General features: G+C 40.0%; 1 protein-coding gene across 2 annotated transcripts in view; it reads right to left on the bottom strand.

The window, feature by feature from the left end:
- The window catches only part of LOC126237135 (ribonuclease H2 subunit B), a 35,953-nt gene extending 19,788 nt beyond the window's left edge, over positions 1–16,165 (bottom strand). Inside the window, exons 1-5 of one of the 2 annotated variants that reach the window (XM_049946961.1) lie at positions 15,577–16,165; positions 15,144–15,282; positions 14,965–15,061; positions 11,897–12,011; positions 3,524–3,694 (exon numbers count right to left, since the gene is read on the bottom strand). In XM_049946961.1, coding sequence (XP_049802918.1) covers positions 3,524–3,694; positions 11,897–12,011; positions 14,965–15,061; positions 15,144–15,282; positions 15,577–15,664 — 610 coding nt within the window. In that variant the 5' untranslated portion in view covers positions 15,665–16,165. The remainder of the gene's footprint in view (positions 1–3,523; positions 3,695–11,896; positions 12,012–14,964; positions 15,062–15,143; positions 15,283–15,576) is intronic. The other variant, XM_049946962.1, reaches the window with a different exon arrangement.
- Positions 16,166–20,901: the final 4,736 nt, after the last annotated feature.

Below are 20,901 nucleotides of genomic sequence, written 5' to 3'. Positions count from 1 at the left end.
CTGATGTTGTGACTCATAATGGAAACAAGACTTAAAGAAAGAGCATTTACAATGTAAAGTGGTGCAGATGTTTGAAATGCTGAGAAAAATAGGAGTAAGCCCAGCAAAAGATGGATAATACACCCTTTGTACGAGAATGAAGTGGCAACAATAAGGGCGAGAGATCAAGAAGAAAGTACTCAGATTAAAAAGAGTGTATGACATAGTGGTGTAAAATGCTTGATCATTTATAACTAGGGGCAAATGCCCACACAAGGTTCATAAATGCCCAAACATTTATGCATTTCCTCCCCCCCCCCCCCCCCCAATGAACCATGGACCTCGCTGTTGATGGGGAGGCTTGCGTGCCTCAACGATACAGATGGCCGTACCGTAGGTGCAACCACAACGGAGGGGTGTCTGCTGAGAGGCCAGACAAACGTGTGGTTCCTGAAGAGGGGCAGCAGCCTTTTCAGTAGTTGCAGGGGCAACAGTTTGGATTATTGACTGATCTGGCCTTGTAACACTAACCAAAATGGCCTTGCTGTACTGGTACTGCGAACGGCTGAAAGCATGGGGAAACTACAGCCGTAATTTTTCCCAAGGGCATGCAGCTTTACTGTATGGTTAAATGATGATGGCGTCCTCTTGGGTAAAATATTCCGGAGGTAAAATAGTCCCCCATTCGGATCTCCGAAGAGGACGCCATTATCAGGAAAAAAAAAAAACTGGCTTTCTACGGATCGGAGCGTGGAATGTCAGATCCCTTAATCGGGCAGGTAGGTTAGAAAATTTAAAAAGGGAAATGGATAGGTTAAAGTTAGATATAGTGGGAATTAGTGAAGTTCGGTGGCAGAAGGAACAAGACTTTTGGTCAGGTGAATACAGGGTTATAAACACAAAATCAAATCGGGGTAATACAGGAGTAGGTTTAATAATGAATAAAAAAATAGGAGTGCGGGTAAGCTACTACAAACAGCATAGTGAAGGCATTTTTGTGGCCAAGATAGACACGAAGCCCACACCTGCTATAGTAGTACAAGTTTATATGCCAACCAGCTTTGCAGATGATGAAGAAATTGATGAAATGTATGATGAGATAAAAGAAATTATTCAGGTAGTGAAGGAAGACAAAAATTTAATAGTCATGGGTGACTGGAATTTGAGAGTAGGAAAATGGAGAGAAGGAAACATAGTAGGCGAATATGGATTGGGGCTAAAAGAGGAAGCCGCCTTGTAGAGTTTTGCACAGAGCATAACTTAATCATAGCTAACACTTGGTTCAAGAATCATGAAAGAAGGTTGTATACATGGAAGAATCCTGGAGATACTGGAAGGTATCAGATAGATTATAAAATGGTAAGACAGAGATTTAGGAACCAGGTATTAAATTGTAAGACATTTCCAGGGGCAGATGTGGACTCTGACCACAACCTATTGGTTATGAACTGTAGATTAAAACTGAAGAAACCGCAAAAAGGTGGGAATTTAAGGAGATGGGACCTGGATAAACCGACTAAACCAGAGGTTGTACAGAGTTTCAGGGAGAGCATAAGGGAACAATTAACAGGAATGGGGGAAAGAAGTACGGTAGAAGAAGAATGGGTAGCTCTGAGGGATGAAGTAGTGCGATGTTTGTAAAAAAAAATCTTTCAGAGTTTCTCTTCAAAATGCAATGCATATGACATCTGTACAATATTTAGTTCTTGTGTAACAAATAATTGAAAATATTCCTGGATTTTATGTACACCCTGTATATACTTTCATCTGTTCCAATGCTCAAGAAAATTTCTGCATTTTGTTTCGAAGCTGTGCAGGAGCTCTGTTACTTATCCCTTTTGGCAGAGTGCACAAACATGACTGTAATAAATTGCTCATCCTTGGCATCAAGTCGATCAATTTTAATGTGTGTGTGTGTGTGTGTGTGTGTGTGTGTGTGTGTGTGTGTGTGGCGCGCATGCACACGCACGGAGAAAAGGGGGGTTGTGCTTATGTGAGCACAAGTGGATGCACATTCAAAAGTCATGATGTAATGTTCAACATCTTGTTGATGTGTATATCTAAAGCTAAAAACTTCCTTGTGTCAACCTGATACCTTACTCTTTCTTTTCATATTACAACACAAGATGAAGTCAAAGTGCGCTAATAAATTATCCTTAAATTTCCATGCTACTGCCTTGCAGAAATGCTGGGAAGTTCTCAGGAGAGCAAAAACACAACAATGTGGGTTAGAAGACATAAGCAATCATGAAAAATAGAAAGCAATAATAAAGTGGAGAACTCAGCCAGCAGATAACAGTGATGCTGGGGAACTAGCAAAGGTAGGACATTTACGGTAAGTAAACGAGTCTAGTAAACATGACAGAAACGAAGTATGTTTGTAATATCTTTATGCCGAACTACAGTTTTCATGATTTCATTTGTTTTCCCAAATGTGATCTACTCACGCAAACAACAGAGTATACTGTTCAGAGCAGACACTGACAGTGCACTGAAAATCAACATTCACAACTTATGAAAAAGACAAACTTACAAACTTGTAGTTACTTTGTGGGCATTAGCTCATCGGGAAATTCATATGTTTCCAACAAAATGGTAAATTGTTAGGAATAAGTGGGATACGGTATATATATCTCACTCATCCATGCCATTTTTGTCAAAATTTCTACTTCTATCACATTATGTTGGAGGCAAATACCTTTAAGTCCCTATGGGTGATGGGTTCTGAGGAGTGAGACAAAGCATGACACTCTTGATCAGATTTACGCCACTCCCCACTTTCAAAAGACGTTTCCAAAGAACCTCTTAAAGGCTAATGATCTCTCACAATCTTCAGTCGAGTCTTGAGACCACATAGTCCTAAATCTTTCAGCTATTCTGGTATACTCAAAAAGATCTGACCATTTTCTAGGCATTTTTATTCATAAACAAAATGAAATCGACATGCAATGAGTAGACACGCTAATCATAAAGCAATCTTAATAACCTCGTTTTCCTAGCAAAGAATGCAACTCAAACCGATTGAAAAAAGCAAAGCAATGTCATTAAGTTTTTAACACACAAAGCAAAATCAGTAAATCCATATATCCTAGCCACGTAAATTCCATGTTAGTTTGTATTTGTAAAAAGAAGATTGTGGCACTTAGTTCTGTCACTCATGTACACCTCCAAAAATACATCTATCACGAGTCTAAAAAACTAACATTGTCATCTATTGGTTCTTTGCAGTACTGCAAAACCAATAGTGCCACCCACTGGTTCTTTGGAGTACAACACCATGATGATTAAACATCCGAACTACTAAGCTGAGCAGATGTCTTTAGATAAAACTTTAAATTACAATTTTTCCCACTCTCTCTGTGATCTGGTTTTGATGAAATAAACCCTATATGTTGCCCAAGCTATACTCAAGTTTCCTATAAAGACCCTACAAAAATTCATCCAATATTTTTGGAGATTACCGTGTTCAGACAGTTTTATTATTGGTACAGATTTCATATAATAAATTATTCTACTTATACCATAAAATTTTTGAAGTTCTTACCAGGGTCATCAGACTCGGTTTTTCCACTTTTAACAAAGGTGGCCGCTGTTGCAACATTATTCACTTGAACACCTTTCTGCTTCAGAACTTCTGCCACACGTTCTGTCTTACGTTGCAGCCAATTGAGAGCTTTCTCTTCATTGTACTTGTAGGCATTTAGCTCCTCATCCCCTAATGGGAAGGAAATTTTCATACATTTTTAACTCCCTTCAGGAAAAGAGAAACACACACATGAAATAAAAATTACTCACAATCAACACGAAAACTTGGAAAATTTGTTGTTATATATTGTACTCAGTATCTTCCAATTTATTACTACCATCAACCAAATAACAAATACTTGTACGAATAATAGCTTGTACAAACATAACAAAAATATGCTGTAACAGCAATGTTCTTTAAAAGACTCAATTTTATGTCTGTTTTCAAATAGGATGTTTGTGTCATTCAATCAACAAAACCATTAAGTAATAACTACAGTAGCAGCCTAGCAATAAGATAAACACTGTACATAAATTACACCTCTACCATTAGTAATAATTAAAGAAAACATGGGGAACATGAACAGTGCTGCTTCAGACTAACATTCCAAAATATTTTTCAAATTTCAAACAAAACCTGCCCGTATTGTAATACGCAGGGTTGAAAAAAATCAAGGTCTAGGCCCTGTAAGGGATTTCGAATCACGGAAAACTTTTCAAAATAACAATAGGTCATAAATTCACTGCTGTGAAACTATGATCACAAAATTACAATCAATAATGAGTGAGCAGTAATTAGTCCAGTAAATGAATGTGTTTGGTTATGTCTAGAAGTGAAGTTTGTAAGACTAAGCTGCTGCTGTGTTATGCTGTGGTTGTTGAACTCCACTGCACTTGCTGGCCTTAAAAGGGATCTCCGGTACCTGGGAACACTTATCTATGGCGATATTGTGTGAACAATCAAATGTGACGCATGTTATGCAATAAGCAACTTACACATATTGTGAATGAAACTGGAATGACAAAACTTAGAAAAAGTTAACCCATAATTTGGCCAGATTGATTTTCAAGTTGTTAGGAAACAGCAGCAAGTACACAGAGTTCAAGTAATTGAAAATAAAATAATTGACTCAAGTCAATTGAAGATGAAATCATAAGAATCTACATATATGCAGTAGCTATTTGTCAATCCATTCTAAAAAGCGCAATTATCTTATGGACAACAATAGTGGGTGGAGCTCATTATTTAAGCATATCATCTAAATAGAACTTGAATGTGCACCATTTTCCCACTCTTACATTTCAGATTTAAAAGATTACTAACAGCACGCAGACAACCACATTTACATACCATCCCAAGAACAAACATCTTCTAAATGTACTGTTTGTGTAATTACTTATAAATCAAACATGCAGGAAGCCTGTATACTCAAAAAAAGTTTTATTCTAAGGAGCTGCAACTATGTTTTACTGAAAACTGTACTGTTCTACCAATCCCTAACAAAAAATATTTTTCATTTCAACATAAATGAAGGAAAGTTACTACTGTAAAGTTAGTAAAGTGTGTTGTATGTTCTGTCCAATTTTCACAGACAAAACTGGCATTCCTGTAACCATTAGTGAATTTTGTTTCCAAGCAATATTTTGTTGCAAGAGGTGTGATGACAAACAAAAACAGATAATAGCAGCAGATCTGCTTAAGTGTGAGGAATATTCCATTCTCATCATATATTTGCAGCTAATAAGAAATTAAACTCATGGCAACAGCTGTGTATAAAATAAATCACTGCACACCAAAATCTTTTTTAAAAAAGAAATTCATTCCATCAAACTGTTGTACTATGAATTCCAAGATGAAAATAACAACAACAAACATTTAGTGTAAGAATCTTCTCACTTTGATAAAACTTGTTGACAGAAAAAGTCATGTAGGTGTTGCTCATGATTTATCAGTACAAAGACATGTTGACACTGGCATTGAATGATTCATGTAAACCATATAACGGCCAAGGAAATACGCAATAATCCTCTTTGCATGAACAGTTTTAATGCATTTTTCCGAGTTAAAGCCAATATCATACAATCAAGTGACCCATAAGTAGCATTACATGAACCCTAATTCCCAATTTTTGATATAGAATGAAGACAAGTAAACCTCTTTGTGGCACACCATTCTAACAGCCACAATAATAGCACAAAAATCTGTTTATTCAATGCTGCCTGTATCTGTGTGATTAATAACATTTCAAAAACGTGTTGGCCAGTCCTATGGAAAGTGGCCGCACCAAAACACGTGTTAAGTCTTGATTCACAAGTCCCTGCTTACAGTCCATATAGGTGAAAAGATATTACAAATATCTGTAACAAATCAAAAGTGGCGAAATAATGTAGAGCCTCAGCTTGAATATTAGATGACTTTGTGAAAGGTGTCAAAGACAAGAAGAGAGTCTCATGGAGATGTTAAGAGAATCATCAAGAGGGAATTCATAATAGTAAAAGACACAGATGGTGTAGGAAAGTCCTTACAGAATGTAAATACTTTAGGATTGAAGCAGACCACTCACTGAAAAGCAAAAGTGTTGAGTTGTCAAAAGACACACACAAAAGAAAGGAAATTAGCTAGCTTCTGGATTTATCATTTGATGGACTAGGTAAAACACACATCCCCCCCCCCCTCCACACACACACACACACACACACACACACACACACACACACAGCATGTGGGCTGGTTGTGGTGGGGGTAGTGTCTGGTGGGGTGGGTGGAGGGAGAGGGAGGCAGGAGGCAAGGGGAGGGACTGGGAGGGGGTGGATAGCAGCTCGGAGGGAGGTCTTTTTTGCCAGCTAAGAATGTGAGAGGGAGGGGTAGCAAGTACATGGGCTGGCATGTGGCATGATTATAGCAGTCAGTGGGATGTAGCACGTACTTCAGGCACTATGAGGACATGAACTGGAAGGGGGTGACCGGGTGGAAGAAGGGGAACGTGTTGGGTAGAGTGTGCAGGGACAGTGGGTTACCTGCAATTGAGGCCAAGGCGATTACAAGAGCAGAGGCTGTGTTGTAAGGATAATGCCCATCTGCACAGTTCGTAGAAACTGGTGGTGAAGGCAAAGCTCCACATGATGGGCAACTTTGTTCTTGACAACAGACTGCCAATGGCCATTCATCCTGGTGGGCAGTGGGCTGGTAGTCATACCAATACAGAAGGCTATCCAGTGTTTGCAGCAGATCTGTCATATGATATGGCTGCTTTCACAGGTGGCCTGGCCTCTGATGGCATTCGAGAAGCCTGTGATGGGGCTGGAGTATGAGGAGCTTGGTGGGTGGATTGGGCAGGTCTTACATCTTGGTTTCCCACAGGAAGTGGGAGTGGCATAGGAATGGACTAGGATGTTATGTACGTAGGTTGGACAACTGAACACCACTTTAGTAGAGGCAGGAAGATCCTGGGTAGGATATATCTCATTTCAAGGGCACGATGAGAGACAAAGCCCTTGTGAAGGATATGACGCATCCAAACTGGGATGATACTGGATGAAGAGGGGAGGGGGTTCTCCTTTGTAGCTGATTCTTGAAGGGTGGTGGGATGATAGGGGATAGCATAGCATATCTGTTTGTGGTCTAGATTTGGAGGGTACTGCCTGTCTGCAAGGGGCTTGGTGAGGCTTTCAGCAACCCGGCAAGGAAGTTCTTGTCACTGCAGATATTTCATCCGTGGGTGGCTAGGCTGTATGAGAGGAATCTTTTGGTGTGGAGGAGATTGCTACTGTTGAAATGCAAGAACTGTTGGTGGTTCGTGGGTTCAGTGTGGAAAGAGGTGTGGATAGAGCCATCAGAGAGATGGAGGTCAATGTCCAGATAGATGGCACATTGGGTACAGGTGGACTAGCTGAATTATATGGGAGAAAAAGAGTCAAGGTTGTGAAGGAGTGTGGGTAAGGTGTCTTGGCACTGAGTCTAGGTCATGAAGGTATCATCAATGAACATAAACCAGACTAGGGGTTGTGAGTCTCAAAAGGCTAGGAAAGTTTCCTCTGGATGATCCATAAACATGTTAGCATAGCAGGGTGCCATGCAGATGCCCATGGCTATGCCACAGCTCTGTCCGTAAACCTTCCCACTGAAGGGAAAGTAACTGTGGATCAGGACATAATTGGTATTAGGAACGAGGTGGTGGGTTTGGAGTTTGAAGGACACTGGGAGTCTTAGTGTTCGATAGTGGCATGGCACTGGGCATGAGGGATGTTGGTGTACAGGGAGGTGGCATCAACAGTGATGAGTAGGGATAGAGGAAGTAAAAGAATGGGGAGGGTGGAAAGCCAGTGAAGGAGACGGTTATTAAATTTGATGTGGGAGACAGGGTTTCATGCAATTTGCTGGAGCTGTTGCAGTCGACAAAAGCAGAAATTCTTTCAGTTGGTTTTGTGGATTTTGGGGAGCATGCAGACTATAGGTGTGTGGAGTGTTGTTGAGGGCCTATGGATTTCAGTAGGGATTGAGGTTACATTAGACTTCCGGTATGGGATCACTCTGGCAGAGCTTGTGGGTGGGGGAGTCAGACAGCTGGCTGAAACCTTCTGTCAGGTAGTCACTGTGACTCATCACAACACTGTTGTTGTGGATCCTTCCTGAGTAACCCACTATCCCCACATCCTCTACTCAACAATTCCTCTTCCTCCATCCTGTCATCCCTCCCAATTCACAACCCCACATTGCCTCCAGTGTGTGCCGCTGCTCACAAACCACTACAATTGTGTGTGGATGCACGAAGTATTTATTGCTTTAAGCTGAGTTAAGTCATTACTTTGTGGTAGATGGAATTTTATTGATTCTACTGTGGAGACAGTCTATTGGTTTTCATCATGTCAGGAGCTTCATGAAACTGCCAAGGAAAGTGATAGGGCAGTTTTAACTCACAATTCTCAACAAAAATTAAGGATTAATTCATTACAGTGTACAAATAATATGATTACTTTTTTAAGTATTGGTTGGCAACCTTATGAAGAGAGTTATTCATTTGTTCAATTAATATTTAAGTAAAAATAACACCCAAGCTCATAGTTACAATGGTGTGCCCAAACAAAGACTTCTGGAAAGCATACAGCCAGCAGAAATACTCTCTTACAAGACAGCAACAGTTGGGTGAATCGTGCAGTTTATTACGTGTGGGTGGAAAAGATTAATAGTGCCTGCATAAGCATAACCAAAAAGCACTGCTCTGCTCATTTGGTAGCAGTACTGACCTGACTGCAAGCTCGTACTGATTCACTTATCCTACAACACATTTACTGCTGTGACATGGTTTCATTTTTCAATGTCTTCTATTTTCTTAAGCCAGTGTTATGGCACGAAGTATCTTTTTCTAATTTTTGCAAGTCAGCTATGGCATCTTTTCTGGTTAAATAACATATATGGCATGTAAAGTCATTTCTCCAAGTGTTCCATCATGAACTTTATGGGGTTGTGATTGTCGATGATGTGTTCTAGAAACTCTTCCGGATTTTCATGTCAATGAGGCCATATGTTGAAGATATTGTCTATATTGTGATAAAAACAACAGGCTTCTCAGGAGTCATTATCAATTCGATGTCCTCTAAATGCTCCATAAAGAGATGGCTACAACTAGAGCTAATGCGCTCTCCATCATGATGCTGTCCATCTGGTTGCAATATTCACCACCATGTAAAAAATATCATGATGTCAGGGAATGTTCACGTAAATCCATGATGGTGATGTCACAGAGCTGGAACAGCAAGACTGTAGAGTCTGTGATGTGCACACACATAGGAAAACTACATCAAAACTAACTATAACATCTCATTCACCAAGGCGTTGACAGTTAATTTGATCCATGAAGTCCTCCATACTATTCATATGATGCGCAGTGTGCAACGTGGAGAATATTTCAACCAGATGGACAGCGTCGCAATGGAGAGCCCATTAGCTCCAGTCGTAGCCAACCTCTTTATGGAGCACTTTGAGGATATCACCTTCAACACGGCTCCTGCACAACCTAGTTGTTTTCATCACTATGTTGACAGGTCCTTTGTTGTAAGGTCCCACGGACATGAAACGCTGGAAGTGTTCCTGAAACACATTAACAACATCCATGACCACATACAGTACACAATGGAACTAGAGAAGGATCGTTAATTGCCATTCCCGGATGTCCTTGTCTGCCAAAAACCGAAAGTGTGTCTCAGTCACAGCATTTACTGCAAGCCCATCCACACGGATTGGTATCTGTTCGCCTCCAGCTACCACCAACCAGCACAGAAATTGCCTGTCCTAAGGACCTTGGTACACTGAGCTGAAACCATCTCAGATGCTGAAAACATGCAGATGGAACTGGGCGACTTCCATAAAGTTTCCACAGAAAATAGGTACAACAACAGACAAATTTTGCAAGCAGTTTCATCCAAGCCATGAAAGCAGAAGGTCTCGAAAGAAAATGCGAAGAAGATTGCATTTTTACCATCTTGTGGCACAATAACAGGGAAGATTAGCCAGCCCCTGAAGAGACATAAAATCGACAGTCTTTAGGCCCCCAGCAAAGATTCAGCAACTGCTGAAGTCTAAGAAAGATGATGTAGGCCTCAGAATACCTGGAATTTACAAAATACCAGGTGGGTGTCAGCAGTTTTATGTCGGTCAGACTGTCTGCACTACCGAACAGCACCACATAGAACATGGGAAGTGTTTCTGTCTATGCTATCCCAAAAAAATCAGCTGTAGTAGAACATGCACTGCAAAATGAACATCAAATTGCATTTGATGAGACTTCTATTATAAAAAAGACCAATGACTTCTGGGACAGCATAATAAACGAAGCAACAGAGATCAAAATATTGGACAACACTCTAAATAAAGTTGGTACATTACAACCAAGTACAGCCTGGGATCCTGTGAATGGGAAATTGAAGCAGTTGCATCGGTCACACCACCAAAATATTAACAATATCTAATTACCTGACTTTGTCAGAAGGAAAGCGATTTCTATATCAATGTAAAAAAGCTTCGAAAACAGAAGTTTTATTGCCCAAATCTGGGTAACAACTTACAGTCTGGGTAACACAACTTATATTTTGGAAGCTTTTTACATTACCACATACGTTGCAGGACTGAGCTGAGGCGTACGAGAAAGACAGGCCATGTAACAGCATGAGACACTGTACATCTTACAAGTGCAACACTGTACATCTTACAAGTGCCAGCAGCTGTCTCCAGCAGGGAGTGAGTAACTATTTCAAGTGAGTTTAATACTTCTTGACCGCATATTTAAATGCACTCTAGTTCTCGATATCACATAACAAAATTAAGACCTTTAGTGGGTACCTTTTCAAGTAAATACTGATTTTCCATCAGCTCTGCATGGAACTGAGTGTTCACCAACTGTTGTGGACAAGCTGACTAGTTTGACGTCACAAGTTCATTGCAAGGCCCATATATCTTGTTGACCCCGACTAAGCACCAGTGATGGTATGGCTATATGACCATGGCAGCAGCATCCACACGACAGTCAACCACTTGATAATGTCAGAGGAGATCTCTGCTGAAAGCTTATGGACAGTTAATCACTTGACGTGGCTTGAAACCCTACAATATTTTATTGAAAGCTTAAACCGTTTGCTCTGGTCAAGGTGTAGGTCTGTTCAGCTATCATCTCATCTGGTCTGGTAAGGGTGAGTTTGTACCCCTGATAGCATGTTTGCATCATTAGTTGCCGGCCGGAGTGGCCGAGCAGTTCTAGGCGCTTCAGTCTGGAACTGGGCGACCGCTACGCTTGCAGGTTCGAATCCTGCCTCGGGCATGGATGTGTGTGATGTCCTTAGGTTAGTTAGGTTTAAGTAGTTCTAAGTTCTAGGGGACTGATGACCTCAGGTGTTAAGTCCCATAGTGCTCAGAGCCATTGTGCATCATTAGTCATCACTGCATTTTTGATAAGTCACAATGACAAAGAGTGAACTGGAGGCAGAGCAGCAGCTCGAATTGGGGAGCATAAGTAATGAAATCAGCCATGCCCTTTTCAAAGAAAACATCCTGGAATTTGCCTTTTGAGAAACCATGAAAAAGTATTTGAACTGTCATTCTCCAATATTTTACCACTGTGCCAACTTGTTCAGCAATTGTTTAAGAGAAACAACAAAATCTTCATTTTGATTGTCAGATGGAGACGAACTCCAAAGAAAGGTTTACAGCAGCCATAGACAGTTCTACAATCACGCTTCACAGATGGAATGTTGAAGAAATACAAGATCATTTATTTGTGCATTTTTTACCTAAAAATGGCATATGTCAATGCCTGGCCAAGAAATTTACCCTTTGACTCTGTACTTTAAAATAGATTTCATTTACAATGTACTATACTACCTATCGCATGACAACGTTTACCTTTTTTGTCTGCAACTTGAGATAAGTGTTTCAGGCCAGTCGACCTAAGAAGTCTTTCTGTCTCAGGGTAGTCCTCATCCTTCAATAACTGGTCCAGAGGCACAGCATGACTTGTCTGTAACATGACATATGTATAGGAATTCCTATTACACATGTAAAAACAAAGAAATACAATGAGTAAAAACAAAGAAAGCTTACAAAAGAAGTTTTTTGCAACACTTTAAATCCACGTTCAAGCAGGACTCATACTGTGTGACATTTTTGTAAGTCTCACACCACCCAAGAATAGCTTGCATCACAATTGCTGTGTTCATAGGTTTGGATATATAGGATCAGCTGATGTATGGTTATGATAGAAACATCCACTGGTAGTTTCTCTGTATTGTTGTTGGTTGGTGCTCCATCTGTTGCCTACTTAGAGTGCTAGAAAAACAAGAAATGCAGATTTGTGAGGCTAGTGCCACTTTTGGCATGCTGTGACCAGTGGTTGTCACAGCTGTGCGAGGATATTTTTGATCATTAAATAAAGATAAACTGTGTTTCTGTAGTATTCATTCACCACGTCTGTACATGATAAATGAAGCTGGCTCTCAGTAATCTATTACCAAAGACTTAGCTAATTGTTCTTATGTTAGAAGGAAATCTGTTTGAGTTATGTGATAAGGTATCTTCCATTGTTAATAATTGTTGGTTTACAACATACAATGTTTCAAAAATTGAAAGTATGTACTACTACACATGAAACTCTCCTATAAAAGAAACATGGTCAAACTACTTATTCAAGCCTGACAAATCATTTACAAGTAAAGATACGAATTCCATTTCTTCTCAAACAAGCGATGACAATCTTTGCTGTCTGAACAACAGATCACCTTCTCAACCAACGAAAATTTTTGCTGTTTGATTAACAGATCATCTGCAACTCTTAATGCAACAAAAAGAATAAAAGTATTAAATACTTTGTCAGATTTGCCATTTACTGACTACAAATGAAAATTAGCATAATTTTCAGAAAATAGATGACATAGACTAGCTATCAGATCTCAGTAGTTAGAGAAGTTTTTTACAATTTTACGTAAGAGTATAGATGTAGTCAGTGGCAGCACACATACATCAAGATCAACAGATATAGTTAACTCGTAGTGAAAACACATGAATCAACATCATCATGCCTCACAGTATGTGGAACATGCAAGATGAAGATAAAACAGCATGAGCCATAATATGTCTCTTTCACTTACATTGTCACACATTGTCAACATACGTATAATATGCTGGGAGACTAGAAAATAAAATGTGTAATGTGGCCTTCTACCCAAATCCTGATCAGTATATATACATGTGCAGCAGGCAAAACTCATTCACTTTCTTGTCTGATGAGAAGTAGTTAACCCACCCTAATATTTAAGGATAGTTAACCTACCCTTAGGATCAAGGACATACACCAAATCCTGCAATTTATACCATAGTATCTGCCACCTTTCTTACATAAAAAATATTGCTGGAAGTACAAAATCTTGTTAAGTACCAGAAATGTGCTAATATTAATTACCAGTCAAAGATACAAAATGTCGTTTTCATGATTTATGGAACAAGGATTAATGTATGTATGTATGTAATAAGGCTCATAAGTAAAGAACCACAATCTTCTTCTTTTTTAGCTAAAGGCAACTTGCTACCTGCCAGAAAAAGGAACAAAGTAACGCAATCTTGGAAACAGTCTTAGACACTGACTGAGACTGATAACACAAAGAGAAAGCCAGCATGAATTTGGTCCACAAAGACTGAGGGAAATTGCTGTTGTCCTATAAAAGGAGCATTTACTCACTTAACAACTGAAAGCGGAAAAATGTAGCAAGTATTTGGGGACAGTGTTTCCAACAGATTTCTCTTAACACACAAAACAAAACTTTATCACCCAACACAAGTGAATGAGGTATGATCTGCAAACATTGAACATACCCATGCAAAACGAGAACAGTAATTATCCATGATACCTTGGATGTAAACAAGGATTTGAGTGCGGCAGTGCCACAACTCCAAATCTTAGTTGCAGGGACAGGCTGATTGTTAGGAAACTGCTGGAGGTGGAGAAGAACAACAAAATGGATGGTTGTGATGACTGATCTGCAGCATACAGCATAAGCAGGGATCTATGTTTGCTATATATTTTGCATAACTGTGATTATAAATAACTAAAACTGCAAGGAGAACTCAGAAGATCTGTACTATGTAATAGGCATATCACCAGCAAGTAGTTTACACATCATCTGTGAAAAATGCAAGGGAGCCACTTGGTAATTATTAACACAAAAAATTCCTGCAATCACTATTATTTCAAATGTCATCAAACCAAGGACATATATGGGTATGTATAAATACATATGACATAACTGATTTCATCCTTGGTGTCATCTGCTAGCAATTAAATTAAATTTCAAGAATTATAAATTTAGCTGTTTAACAACCATCCTTCGCAATATGACTATGACTTGTAAACTACATGCATAGGGATCATGTCAACTTATTAAAACGGGACTAAAAATCTGTGCATCAACAATGTAGTACACATTATGAGTAAAACTAAATATGTAATGCTTATATTTTATGTACTAAATGATTAATTTTTTAATCCTCAAATCATTCTTCATACGTATAATTCAGCTCTCGTTCACATTTGCACAACACAAATATTTTTGAATGTTTACTTCTTGTGGTCTCTCTAATAAATACTTTTTTAATTAATCTCTGATACAATTAAGGCACAGAGTAATTTGTCTGAGCTTTACTACACCAATTACAGCATAACAAAGCAAAAATCCTCTCTTTGTCCCCACCTAATCACTTTTTACAACACAAACTTACCAAGTTTTAAGATTACATCTTCAGATAAAAACACAGCACCTATAAAATAACAGTAATAGAAGAGCGTCTAATCCCTCCATAGCTTCCATGCCCCTAATAAATCAAATTTTGACATTTCTTAAACCGAGTAAGGTCAAATTGTGAATCACCATTACAACGAATTTTTTGTGTTGGCAGTTTTAATTGACTTATAACCAACTTACCTTTCTCAAGTATGGTATAACTAGAAATATTGGGTCTATTGGCGTAGATAAATGCATTTTGCCATCAGATTTCACTGAATCTTCAATAAACCACGACCTGAAATTAACAAATAAAGGAAACAGATGAGGAAAAGTTCCACTTCGGCTGCAAAAATAATTATTTCCAGACTACTTCTCACCTCTTATTTTCAGAGAATGTTAAAACCTCCTGCACCATCCCATCTCCTGGTGAAAACATAAACATTGCCGGTGCACCAGACAGTGGATGTCTTAATTGTACGATATCTGGCGTCCCATCTGCCCCATCCAAATTTTCGCCTAAAAATCAGATTCATAAGCAAACATAACGAAATGCTTCGCAATGCAGAAGCTGTTTCACTGAATGTTGTTATTATCCGTGTGACTCAACCCGACGCCAAAATAACAACAGATACTTAAACATCAGCCAAACAAAGCAACGCTATTCACACGCGTTCTTGCACCTTCCAAAAACGCATATTTACAATCATCATTGGCAAAATTATAGATTTTAATCGAGAATGACATAATCTTTCAAATTAGTTTACTAGACGCCGTGAAGCTTCCCATTTATATAAGCAGCGTCCGACTTACCTTTAAGGAGCAATACCCATGTATTCGAAGGCTGTTGAGGATTCGGTGACTTAACACATTTTTTCGGTGACGCTTTAATTCTCGGCATAATGAATTACGCGAATTACAATTCTTGGTTTCATATAAATAATTCAGCCATCAGCGCGGACCTCGAAAAACACAGCATTGCCCGGGTACAGGTTAGCCAATATATAAGAAATATTCGTTGCGCAGTCACTTGCTCGGAGCACTACCGTTAGTTGTTTTGTGGTATAGGTTTTAAAACATTGCGCACAAATATTGTTGTGTTAATTCCGAGATATGTTTCTCTCATGCAGTCCTTTAACTCAACCTGTTGTCTTTCATGCAGCGACTGCAAATTTGCGTTTCCTACACTGCGTCCATTTAAGACAATAAATGGCAAACTATTAAAGGTTACTTCGCGCACTTTATTTATTGGCTATCGTTTACGTTCATCTTCTAAAACAATCATAGCCGTAAGACACAGAGTAACATTCGTTTCATCTTATCACCACACAAGCAGCACTTGAATAACTGAACGACGTTATCTAGCAGATGCGACTTTCTGAAGTTGTTACACGCGTCCTAATGTGATCAATAGTTACTGTGCAGCGAGGAGGGGTCACGCGTAAAAAAAAAAAAAAAAAAATAAAAAAGGAAAAAAAGAAGAGAAAGGTTGATAGTGCCATTTCACATATCAGATACCAGTATCTCGACGAGACTAATATGAATGAGAAGTGCAGAAGAAAACGAAACGTTCAGGCGGAAAATCAAGGGTTTTCACGTCAGCCTTTATACCGACATCCGACTATTATTGCAGTCAACTCGTTTGGAAGCCATTATTTCTTTACACTTGACTAAACAGTCGCGTTTGTATTTATATCGCTAACACAGGAAGGATTCTACTGCTGTGCTGTAGCTAATATTTTCGTTAAAATTTTAGCGAATTGTGACATCTCAATGTTCACAACAAATCAGCGGAAATGTTTTGTTTGCAAATCGGCTCTACCGTTGACTGCTTTGTTTCGAAAAAAATGACCAATTAAATGGTATGATTAGGAGTGCTGGAAACTTTGTGTCTACGTATGCTTGAGACTGTGTATGTCGACATCCTTTCTCACACTTACTGTAGTGCAGAACGGCGAAAGGACATGTTGGAATGCCTTTTATGTACCTTATTGTCACTTCCCAAGGTCGGCGAACAGTGTAGTTATTGAGGAACACCACAAAAAAAAAAAAAAAAAAAAACGTTACACTTCACACACACACATACTAAATCCTCTGGTGAGTTCTTATGAGATGTAAAATTCCCCAACGGCTACTGAAAATGTGTTTTTTACCTGAAGCAGCTTTGGTTGAACTTTGAATCATACCATACATGTCAATACTTCCACATATTTGTCAAGCACTGCAAAGGTTTTACGTTGAAGTACAGGTACGAAATTCCGTGTCAGAATGATCCTAGGAGTGACTATGCAGTAGCTATTGGTTTCCACTATTGCGCTGCTGTCCATTTACCACTGCACACAAATATTGGATTTGAAACCCCACTTAGAACAGTACAAACGACAATATCGATGTATTATTGAGCAGCCAATAAGTATTTGGAGACACAAATCACGGTTCATCACCTGGCTCTCGGATGTGCGTGTTTAGAGCTGGCGGATGTTGAGTGAACGGTGTTTACCTGTGTGTATTATGAGAACCCTGGAATTCAGTGCAGATGATGTAGAGTGTCAGTTTCGACATGTTTCTCCTGATCTGAATTCGAATCATTATTTTTTATTTCTGTTTTATCGATTTATTTAGCTCTGAAGTCGCAATAAACTTGTCCAAACAATTTCTAACACTTATTGAATATAGAGGGTGCGTAGGTGCTACACAAATTTACAGCTTTAGTCTCGACTCCGTTGTGTCATATCTCTTTCTCTGACGGAGTGCAAAAAAACGTGTACGCTAAACTGCTCGTTCGCTATCACTGAGCTTATTGAGTTTGATGAAACTTCTCACAGTCTAATACAGAGTTCAAGGTCTAAAACCAGTAGTGCACTAATACGCCAAGACTAATAATTCCTTGGTAACATAGCAGTCTCATCTGTTTCGCGGTGAATTAGTGGACCTACATTCCAGATTATGCTAACAGCAGTCAATACCGTCCATTACCTCACATCCTTAATAATTCACGCAAAATCATACTACTAAAATCTCATAAACTCGTGGCGTGTTCATTCGACATTTTAACGAATTTGTCATGAAAGGCGCAGAGATCTGAGTGGCCAAATCAGTCTGACAATAGATTTATGTTGCAAATACATCGGTAATGTTTGGGTATCTGTTGAATGGTCATACGAAGCAAGTGGACGTAGAGTAAGATTTAAACAAGAAAGTATATATCTAAATTCTGCAGTAAAAATACTGTTACAAAGAAATTTTGTGCACTTGTTGTTGACTGTAATTATGGTTCTCTCCGTGGAGTTAAGAACTGTCATTGTAGGCTGCTGGCCATTAAAATTACAACTCCAAGAAAGATAGGAATTAACAACATTGTGCTTTTAGGCATACACAGGAAGATTACATCATTAACTTTCTCACTGATCCAGACGTGTATCTATGCTAACCATTTCAGCGCTCCAGGCATATTACACTACCGGCCATTAAAATTGCTACACCACGAAGATGACGTGCTACAGACGCGAAAATTAACCGACAAGAAGAAGATGCTGTGATATGCAAATGATTAGCTTCTCAGAGCATTCACACAAGGCTGGCGCCGGTGGCGACACGTACAACGTGCTGACATGAGGAAAGTTTCCAACCGATTTCTCACACACAAACAGCAGTTGATCGGCGTTGCCTGGTGAAACGTTGTTGTGATGCCTCGTGTAAGGAGGAGAAAGGCGTACCATCACGTTTCCGACTTTGATAAAGGTCGGATTGTAGCCTATCGCGATTGCGGTTTATCGTTTCGCGACATTGCTGCTCGCGTTGGTCGAGATCCAATGAATATGGAATCGGTGGGTTCAGGAGGGTAATACGGAACGCCGTTGCTGGATCCCAACGGCCTCGTATCACCAGCAGTCGAGATGACAGGCATCTTATCCGCATAGCTGTAACGGATCGTGCAGCCACGTCTCGATCCCTGAGTCAACAGATGGGGACATTTGCAAGACAACAACCATCTGCACGAACAGTTCGACGACGTTTGCAGCAGCATGGACAATCAGCTCGGAGACCATGGCTGCAGTTACCCTTGACGGAGCATTACAGACAGGAGCGCCTGCGATGGTATACCCAAAGATACCTGGGTGCAAGAATGGCAAACGTCATTTTATCGGATGAATCCAGGTTCTGTTTACAGTATCATGATGGTCGCATCCGTGTTTGGCGACATCGAGGTGAACGACAATTGGAAGCGTGTATTCGTCGCGCCATACTGGCGTATCACCCGGCGAGATGGTATGGGGTGCCATTGGTTACACGTCTCGGTCACCTCTTGTTCGCAATGACGGCACTTTGAACAGTGGACGTTACATTTCAGATGTGTTGCGACCCGTGGCTCTACTCTTCATTCGATCCCTGCGAAACCCTACATTTCAGCAGGATAATGCACGACCGCATGTTGCAGGTCCTGTACGGGCCTTTCTGGATACAGAAAATGTTCGACTGCTGCCCTGGTCAGCACATTCTCCAGATCTCTCACCAATTGAAAATGTCTGGTCAATGGTGGCAGAGCAACTGGCTCGTCACAATACGCCAGTCACTACTCTTGATGAACTGTGGTGTCGTGTTGAAGCTGCATGGGCAGCTGTACCTGTGCACGCCATCCAAGCTCTGTTTGACTCAATGCCCAGGCGTATCAATGCCGTTATTACGGCCAGAGGTGGTTGTTCTGGGTACTGATTTCTCAGGATTTATGCACCCAAATTGCGTGAAACTGTAATCACATGTCAGTTCTAGTATAATATATTTGTCCAATGAATACCCGTTTATCATCTGCATTTCTTCTTGGTGTAGCAATTTTAATGGCCAGTAGTGTATTAAAGTCACTAGACGTCCCGTTCTGAACTGGACATAGCGTTTTTCAACATGTGGTCCCAGTGTCCCGATAGATTTTGTCGGGACGGCTCTTTGTCCTGTTTTACTAGAAGATAGCATTTATTTTTTTTTTCTCTCTTACGCTACGTAATATTTACATCCTTAATCCATAATCGCCAAGAACGAAAGTTATGTAGTCGATGGGCATAATTCCTTACGAAAAACAAATCATATAAATGGCCACACTGCCGACAATGTTTGGATTCCCGCGCTTCATTTCTACAATTCGATTCCACTGTTTCAGTGACGTAGGAGTGTTCTATGCATTGTTTCGGCAGTACCGTGAGATATTCAACATGCCAAAACGAACGTGTGTGTTCACTACAGGAAATGTAAATATCTTAGCCTATGGCATAGGACTTGAAATTTATAGAAAATTTGAAATTAACTCGCGATAATTATGCATAAATCAACAAGTACCAATTTTTTTTTACTTGTTCTACATCTACATCTATACTCCGCGAGCCACCTTACGGTGTGTGGCGGAGGGTACTTATTGTACCACTATCTGATCCCCCCTTCCCTGTTCCATTCACGAATTGTGCGTGGGAAGAACGACTGCTTGTAAGTCTCCGTATTTGCTCTAATTTCTCGGATCTTTTCGTTGTGATCATTACGCGAGATATATGTGGGCGGTAGTAATATGTTGCCCATCTCTTCCCGGAATGTGCTCTCTCGTAATTTCGATAATAAACCTCTCCGTATTGCGTAACGCCTTTCTTGAAGTGTCCGCCACTGGAGCTTGTTCAGCATCTCCGTAACGCTCTCGCGCTGACTAAATGTCCCCATGACGAATCGCGCTGCTTTTCGCTGGATCATGTCTATCTCTTCTATTAATCCAACCTGGTAAGGGTCCCATACTGATGAGCAATACTCAAGAATCGGACGAACAAGCGTTTTGTAAGCTACTTCTTTCGTCGATGAGTCACATTTTCTTAGAATTCTTCCTATGAATCTCAACCTGGCGCCTGCTTTTCCCACTATTTGTTTTATGTGATCATTCCACTTCAGATCGCTCCGGATAGTAACTCCTAAGTATTTTACGGTCGTTACCGCTTCCAATGATTTACCACCTATGGCATAATCGTACTGGAATGGATTTCTGCCCCTATGTATGCGCATTATATTACATTTATCTACGTTTAGGGAAAGCTGCCAGCTGTCGCACCATTCATTAATCCTCTGCAGGTCTTCCTGGAGTACGTACGAGTCTTCTGATGTTGCTACTTT

Source organism: Schistocerca nitens, chromosome 2, assembly GCF_023898315.1.
Source record: "Schistocerca nitens isolate TAMUIC-IGC-003100 chromosome 2, iqSchNite1.1, whole genome shotgun sequence".
Classification (NCBI taxonomy): Eukaryota; Metazoa; Arthropoda; class Insecta; order Orthoptera; family Acrididae; genus Schistocerca; species Schistocerca nitens.
Note: the sequence above shows the minus strand (reverse complement) of the source record. Positions and strands in the feature narration are given on the sequence as shown.